This window comes from Prosopis cineraria, unplaced genomic scaffold (genome assembly GCF_029017545.1).
Source record: "Prosopis cineraria cultivar Desert tree isolate PC_DT_omini unplaced genomic scaffold, ASM2901754v1 PC1874, whole genome shotgun sequence".
NCBI lineage: Eukaryota > Viridiplantae > Streptophyta > Magnoliopsida > Fabales > Fabaceae > Prosopis > Prosopis cineraria.
In genome coordinates this window covers 525-9,159 of record NW_026557199.1, presented here as the reverse complement: position 1 = coordinate 9,159, position 8,635 = coordinate 525, and the positions used below count along the sequence as shown (strand labels likewise).

At 33.7% G+C, this 8,635-nt stretch overlaps 1 protein-coding gene across 1 annotated transcript; it reads right to left on the bottom strand.

Moving 5' to 3' along the window:
• Window positions 1-6,178: 6,178 nt before the first annotated feature.
• Window positions 6,179-8,359, bottom strand: LOC129301067 (cyclin-D4-1-like). The gene is made up of 5 exons (XM_054939640.1): window positions 8,059-8,359; window positions 7,879-7,965; window positions 7,431-7,740; window positions 7,207-7,328; window positions 6,179-6,716 (listed from the first exon to the last, which is right to left on the bottom strand). Exons 1-5 carry the CDS (start codon window positions 8,332-8,334, stop codon window positions 6,498-6,500), a joined length of 1,014 nt encoding a protein of 337 aa, XP_054795615.1. The 5' UTR covers window positions 8,335-8,359; the 3' UTR covers window positions 6,179-6,497.
• Window positions 8,360-8,635: the final 276 nt, after the last annotated feature.

Below are 8,635 nucleotides of genomic sequence, written 5' to 3'. Positions count from 1 at the left end.
TTTTTTAGTTTCCTTTAGTGACTTGGTTACTCCTTGCTCACGTCACAAAACTAAAATCCCTAAATCCAAGAAACAGTAACACTCACCTCACCTCTGTCTCCTCTTGTTTCTTGAAAGCAGAACTTTTGGAGATAGAAGAATATAAAAAACCAAATCCCACCAAGTCTATTTATTTAATATTTAATGATAGAAAAATATAAAAAATAATTTTGAAAATAGATAATAAGACCTTTATTGTTTGAATGAAACTTCATGGTATCATATGGGACACGTAACAGTATCACGATAAACCAAATCCCACCAGCACCATTTTATATATTAAATATTTATGTTGTGTTATGAAAGAAAAAAGGTATACTATCTCTAAAAAAGGTATACAATTTTGAGGTAGGCAGAAATGCAACAAGGTCCATTCTCCAATAAATTAGTTAAATCGGCATGCACATAGTCAAATTGCTTGTCAATTTTGAGGATTTCTGTCTCCTGTCGGGAACGGCCTCAAACTTCCATCCCTTTGAAAATAATTTTCCATTACAGGTTTAGACTTGAAATACAACGATTAAGAAGAGTTTAAAGAAAGCTTTAATCTCTAATCTGCCGGTAAAACGACGAGGGTATGCTTAAAATTCTGGTGAGGAGACGACCACTGATGCGCTAACTTGCGCTGGCCTGTTGAGTAAATTTTTTTTTTTTAAAAAATTGCCTTTTATGGGCTGGCCCGCCAACCGGCACGCAAGCAGGCTGAGTCGGATTTTCCAGCCCCCTTTTTTCTGAGAGCTTGTCCAACTCAACTTGCAAAATGGCGGGCCCACAACTCATATTCCCAGTGCTACCGCAACTGGTGCCATCCTTGACAGTTGAATGCATTTGGGCCAGTCCTTGGGCCTTGATTCAAGTCTCTTCATTTTTGGGCTCTTTCTTTCCTTCTTCCTGTAATTTGGCACATAAAACTCACGTGAGGTATTGTAAAGATAAAACATAATGTATTTTGTTCACATTTTATTATTAATCTTTATATTTTTTTAATATTTTAAATTTTTACACTTCTTTTACATTATTTTAGGTCCCTCCAACACCGAAAACATCAAAAAAAAATAAGAGTCAATAACAAAACACAAACAAAATATAAGGATTTAAAATTATGTTTTTTTATTATGAATTAATTTTTCATTATTTTTATTAATTAAATAATAATTTTAATCCTGAAAAATCCCCAGAAACCATGCAATTATCTGCTCATCAGTTCCCCATCTCTATCTACTACCCAACGTGGAATTCGTGACATTTGAATTTGAATTTAGAATGGGGAAGCAATAAATCAAATTATCCACCGTGAAGAGGCAAAAAATAAAGACGTGTAAAAGACGTTTGGTCAAAGGACATGAATTGAATGGTTCTGTCGTCCACAGTTCGTGCTTCTGTGTTTCGCCCTATCACCCTTTGACAGCTTACCAACCTTGGAGTTTGCATCCCCAGTGGATCATCCATCATTCCTAGCTAATGCATGCGGACCCATCAACTCATGTCTATATTTTTAAAAAGAAAAAGAGAAAAAGCAAGTCACCTAATTCATAATATATCGCAATTTCTTCTATCTCTAATTAATGCACCTCTATATAGATAATAGACTTTCATTTAAATCACAGGGGCTGTGTCAGTTGCATGTGTATGCTTAGACAAATCCATAATAAATAGTATGGTTGTTCGTTGTATGTGATCTCCTACAACTAAATTCCTGTAGAAACTAGAATTAAAAGAAGTTTGAGAATAGAAAGGCACAATAATGTTTCGTTCATGATAAAAGAAGTGAGTAGTTGTTATAAAAACATACTCTAGTCGAGAATTTTTTTTTTATCATGTTTATAAATCATACCATAAAAACATACTCTAGTCGAGAATTTTTTTTTATCATGTTTATAAATCATACCATTAAAATATGTTGATATTTTATTAAATTTTAAATATAATAAATGAATTTTAAAATTTTTCTTAATTCAAGTAAAACATGTTGAAAATAATTTAAAAAACATTATAAAAATATAAGGAAATAAAAAATATGAATATGTAATTTATGACTTATATCACATGCTACTTTGGAAGTGAAATTTTTTTTTTTTTTAAGCTTGAGAAGTAGGTTGACTAATAACAAAAAATATTTCCCGTAGGGCAGTGAAAGAATTTGATAGATTTTTCTCAATTAAATTATTATATACATAAAAGTTTGGGTTTCAATCTTTAACTACTTGTTTAAATGACAAAAGATTTTATCACCCTGACCAACTTTAATTGTAGTTTGGGAGTGAGATTTATCATACTAATCATTTATGAACCATAAGTATCAGTATCTAATTAAATAAGTTAAGTTTAATTACCTCATTTATTGTAATCAGCACCCTTTTTCACCGCATATTACAGCCTTACAGGGTGTGGGGATGACAAGGGTTGCCCGTATATGTTTGTCTCACCCTTCAAGGTCCCTCAAAAAGTCTGTTTCAGCTTGACTCCTGCATTTCTAAAGCCTGTTTTTTGCGGGCCCCTGTTTTCAATTCCGGTCCCACTTCAATGGGCCCGGCCCAGATTTCACATATCCACGCTGCAGCTTTTTATGCGGTCTGAACTTTGAAATATGTCACGGCAGCAGCAGCAGCAGGCTTTCGTTTCAAATCGAAGAACCAAGAAAAACAAAAAGCAGTGAATGATTCAAGAAGAGGGGAAAAAGAAGCACATAGTTACAAATACAAAGAGAACTTTGCGATGGTGGGGATGAAGATCTTCAGAGGGAACACTTCATAAGGAAAAAATGAAAACCCTTTATTGCAACAGATATAACAAAAGGAGAGAAAATTCAGGGATACACATGCACCAACAATTAAACTACCACATTTTATAAGAAGTGAGATTTGACCCCATCAATTTAATTAAGTGATGAGAGCTTTAGTTGGTATTGAGAAATATTTTAACAAATTAATTTAAAAAAATGAAGATGTGCATTAAAAGTTTTTAATTAATTCTCTTTACTTTTTATCTCACTTGTTATTTTTATTAAAATTTTATAACCTCTTTTTTCTTGTTGTTTTAAATTGAACTCATTGAAATTTTTCTTTCACTCCATTTCATTTCCTTTGAACCTAGCAAAGGGTAGCTCATTGTACCAAGAAATATTAATTGCTGATCATCAATTTGAACCATCAATTTAGATTTTGGATGGTTCATATTTAATTTTTATTTAATATTTCAAATGATTTTCATTTTAATATATAGAGAAAATTAACCATTATTTTAGATAAAACTATAAGGATTAAGTTTTAAGAGTCAAAATTCTGGAATTAAGTTTTAAGAGTCAAAATCTGGAATTAAGTTTTAATCTAATCAAAAGTATACGGATTAAATTATAAAATTTTTCCTAATATATGTATTCCAAAATGAAAATTATTTTAGGAATTTTACTAATAAAAAATATCATTGACGACCCCTCGCGATCCACACGCATTCTTAAATAAGGTTTTAATTGTGAATAAAACATTTTGTGCGATAACAATCATTGTACATACACCTAAATAAATTTCAACAATTGCGAACAAAACTATAATAACTGTACAGACACTTTAATCATTTTAACGATGACTTTTGACATCCAATGATAACTAAGCAGAGTTGTCAATGCCACAACACCCTTTAAACAAAATTTTGAACTTTTAAAAATTTTTTTTAACTACTTCTCTAATCTTATTTATAAATTACTTATAATATATTTTATTAATATTAATAAAATTTTAAAATTTATTTATATTATCTTAAAATTTAGTAAGTTCTCAACTTTATCTCTATTAAATATATATATTTTAATAATATATTTTCTCTCTCCAACATTTCATAAAGGGTAAAAAAAATCTATTATAAAAATTTAACGGTGTAACTTATAAATAAGATTAAAAAATTTTTTTTCTTTTTATAAATAGAACCAAAGAGAGTAAAACTCGACCTCACTTGAATTTGTATTTGATGGTGGTACTTGCTATGAAAAATATTTTTTTTCATTTGTTTTTTTTTTTAACTTCCACAAATAATAATTAGACTATATATCCAATAATGGGCACAAAATTTAGAATGTGGCGATGATGAGTACGGCTGCATTCTATTAATTGATTACGGACCGCAAATAAGACATTTTATAAGCAAAACCCACCCATAAATAAGTGTCCACGTGAACTAATTTATTAGCATTGTAATTAATCCACTCCAAGTTAGGAGGGCAATGCGAAAATTTTACTGGCAAGCTATAAGCATTATATTTGTGATTTTGGAAAAATTTCAAAACCCAATTTACTTAAATTTTTGTTTTAAAAAAACAAAAAGCTTTTATAAAAACCTTGTTTTGATAAAAAGTGATACTCTTGACTTTTCATAATATATATGTCCTTTAAGTTTTAAGGTTATTTACCCTTAATTTATTTTTGTAAATTTTCTACTTACTTAAATTATCGAAAGAAATAGGGGTAAAATAGGTAAAAAAAATATGTTCATAAATGTTGGTTTGAATTTTTTAAAATATATGTAACACGAAACAATTTTTTTCTTCTAAAAGAGACATATATTGTGAAGGAAGAGAGTATTAGAGTAACTTTGTTTTGAAATTTGTGAAACCTTATTTCCAGCTAGAAACCAAACGAGTACTATACGTAATACTTGACACTAAATCAAAATGATCTCACTATAAGCACTGCGACTTTCAAGTAATTGATTGACTGTGGACGATACATTTTGTATGCAAATGGGACTGACAAGTGTCCATAACAAATCCATTGACGGTGTTATGGGCCCACTCCAAATTGGGAGAGGGAAAATGAGAAGAGAAGCTTGTATAATTGCCAGCCACATCTTGAGGGGGCCAGAAATACAACATTGAAAAGGGTTAAAAATAAATTTACCTTAAACTAATATTTTTTCTTGTCTTATTTATAATATAGAGAGAAGTTTTTTCTTTTGTTCATTTTTAATCATCTCATTAAATTTTTATTATGAATTTTCCTATTGAATGTTGAAGACAGAAAAATGTACTCTCACTCCATACTTCTAAAAATGTTTACTATCCACATACAACATAATTTATAGTAACTTTTAGATATCATACTAGCTTGTTAAAACATTGTTTGTATTTTTATACTCATCATCTAATTATCTTCTCTATTTAAAAAATTTAAAATATAATTTTGTTCACTAAAATAATATTGCATTTCATCCTACTGGATCTGATGGATAGATTATACTATTGTTTATAACTTAGGAGGGATACGATTGATTTTTTTTTTTTTTTTTTTGAGCTGGATAGATTGCAGACTTGACACTAGAAAGAACCGTTAAACATTAAATTAATATGAAATGAGAAGAGGAGAGAAAGCTGGGCCTGCAAAGGTAATATGCACATAGGCACGTGTGGGTGAGTGTTGTTCCGTAACAGGAAGAGGGGGAAAGGCTCAGCGGTAACATCCTGGCAGAGTCGCACCACAATATCCAATTTGGTTTGTTTGCTTCCCACGATGTGACCCCTTAACTCCAATGTCCACGCTCCCTTCCTTTCCCTCCAAAATTCCCTCCAGTTTTTTTAATTTTAATTTTTAACTATTTAAAATATTAATTTCTATTATAATTTTATTTTTTAAAAATATAAAACTGATATTTTAAATTGCTAAAAATATAAAACCTGAGCTGCACATAATTAAAACTATAAAAACTGAGCAAGAGTAAAAAGAATATAGACTTTGTCCATGAACAGAAAATGAAGACCAACCAACAATGACAGAGCACGTTTTGCCATTCGATTAACGTTAACATTGTCTTCTGTCTACATATCCTAAATCAACCATCCAATATCGATTAAGCATATTTTGACCCACAGAAATTAAATCCCAATGAACATGAAAATTAGTATGTGATCAAATTATGAACTCTAATAAATGACTTCTCAAACTCAATTAAGATTGTATATTGTGCTTTTCATGAGACTTGAAATAAATAAACTACTTTCACTTATAAATATTTCCTCCATTTAAAAACACAAGTCTGTCTTCCAAAAACTAAGATCTCCTGATTTATTAAGAAGTTTCTTTCTTTTGGGGGCAGGGGGAATCCACGGTCAATACTTCTTGGTCAATTGTAATAATTCAAACGTCCTTGTAAAAGGCCGCAGCAAAAACTCATTAGATTCTGTACTATTATCATATTAATATGATAATAATAATTGTCCATAAAATACGGTGATTGTCAAATATCAACTCCAACTGGACCAGGTACTTCCGCAATCAACCGATGATCTAAACCATATCTGATTATAGATCAATGACTGATTGCCCTTCTATCTGTTTTTTTTTTCTTTTTTTTTTTTGAGAAAATAAATGGAAAATTATCAGATAAATAAAACTATGTGTTCTTTCTTTTTTGGCAAATGATAGATGATAGACAAAGCTTCCATGTGTTTTTCGGATTCATGCTTGTCTTAACTACACGCGCTGTACATTCGGCGCAGAGGATCGCAGCCGCTTCCTCCTCGGCTGGTCGGCTTGGGTGGTGGAGCCTGCGTTCTCAGAACGGGTGTCTGAGCTGGCATGAGCAGCGGCGTCGAGAACGCCCATGGGGCTCGAAGGAGGGGCCGCCACGGCTTCGCGACACGTGTCATCCATGTACGCTTCCATTAATTGATGACAGCTTCCCACCATTTCCTGTTCCCCAGACAAAAATATCACATGCTTTATTATTTTCTTTATAAAAAAAATCCAAAACAAACCAACAATTTGTTACCATAACCATCCGTAGTCCTTACATCATGGCTCCCTTTCTCCCACGTAATTTCACAATGAATGAACCATTCATTTTCCAATTTTCAGGTAACTCAAATTATTGAATTCGGAACCATTTTGTTTAAAATTAAAAAGTAATTTTTATTCGACTTAATATGAAAAAAATGGTTAAAAATGTATTGAAAAAACTTATTTTAAAATAATTTAAACAAAAATAAAAAGTAATTTTTTCGACAAAATCGTACGACTAGTTTAAATCCTTTCATTTAAATTTAACTAAAATTATTTTTTAAAATTTTTTGAAAAAACTGGCCCACCTTGATAATAAATTATCAGTTATCAATTTCATTCACAGAAATCAGAACCAGTCCGTCAAAAATGACTAATCCTAGCAATTACTAGCATAGTGTACTTTGTTCACTCTGTCATGAAAACATGGCAGCGATTGGGGGTAGACGTCACAGGCCACGCCGGCTGAACAGAGCACAGCGGCTGCTGCAATACTTGACGGTGCGAACCTCAAGAAATCAGTCACTGTAATCGAATCAGAAAATTTGAAGAAAATAGTTAATTAAAAAAACGCATAATCGCAATGAATGTAGCGAAACTCTCTTGCGGAGCACCAAAGATGGTTACCGCGAGCGGTGGCAAGGATGAACTGGGAGGCTCTAAAGAACTGGGTCGCGGATCCGGGTTTAGGATCGGATGAGGACGTCGGGAGCTTGGAGAAGAAGTAATGCAGGTAATCGAAGGGCGTGACAGAGCGCAATCTCCAGTTGAGTTGGGTCAAGATCCGGAGCTCCATCCTCTGAACAGTCTTGGAGTCAAATACGAAGCCCGGATCGAATATTTGCAGGTCGGGCAAATTCGGGATTCGAGGCTCCTCCATTTTCGCCGCAAGAGACAAGCACCCCACTGATAATAGATGAAACGGCCACTCAGCTGGCTGCCACCAGGTTCAAACCAAATAGGTAAACAATCATTAAAACAATTATAAAATAAAATAAAATAAATGCCAGAAACTTCTCCCAGAAAATCAGTTAGTTTCAGTGTTTCACGTCGGTATAATCTGGCCGTACTGTACCGGAAGAGGAGCGCACGAGAGGAAACGATCGAAGTAGTTGACGGAGAGTAACGCCGTTACCGGACGAAACTGGTAATAAGCGTGCACCTGCATTGCGCAGAGATGAAGGTCAGGAACCAAATTTGAACCCAAAGAAAATCAGAAAATGTTGCTTCGAAAAGTACGAGAATACCCCTCTACCTTGAAGATCCAGTTAATGGATTTGTCGCGATTGGTGAAGTCAATCGGACAGTCACGGAGGCGATGGAAATAACCTTGGTCCGGCATGAGGCGTGACTCTACGTCGATGAGTTCGGCGATGGTGATCTCATCGGACGGCGGAGAGTAGGGCAGGAGGTAAGGTGATGATGAAGGGTGCCGGAAGATCGACGCATCTTCACCGGAGCACAACACATCGGCGGCGTCCTCGCAGCAGAACAAGTTACCGGCGGGTGAGTACTCCGATGAAAGAGACATTGCAGTGAAGGAGGATTAGCTGGAGTGTCTGTTGGTCATGGCTTGCTCTTATGGGTTTGTGTTTGACATCTCTGTCGTCCCTCCTCTTAGTTTCTCTCTCTAAAAAGTTTTTGTACTTTTGTGGGTATAGATTGATGAGTGATTAGCTCCCTCGTTTTCTGGCAAAAAAAAAAAAAATGAGCTCTCTCGTTCTGGTTCTCGTCTCCTCATTACAGATAAATATATGGGGGAGTCTCATAACCGCGGGATTTTGTTCGCGAACGAAGTGAGCGTGTGAAGTGTGACTGCCTCGAAGCAGATC

What these genes read in the sequence shown, in the direction of transcription:
- LOC129301067 (XM_054939640.1), bottom strand. Translation starts at nt 8,334, where the DNA reads ATGTCTCTTTCATCGGAGTACTCACCCGCCGGTAACTTGTTCTGCTGC. An exon ending in TCTCGTGCGCTCCTCTTCCG is followed by an intron (nt 7,741 to 7,878) that starts GTACAGTACGGC and finishes ACCTGGTGGCAG; the next exon opens with CCAGCTGAGTGGCCGTTTCA. An exon ending in CATCCTTGCCACCGCTCGCG is followed by an intron (nt 7,329 to 7,430) that starts GTAACCATCTTT and finishes ATTCGATTACAG; the next exon opens with TGACTGATTTCTTGAGGTTC.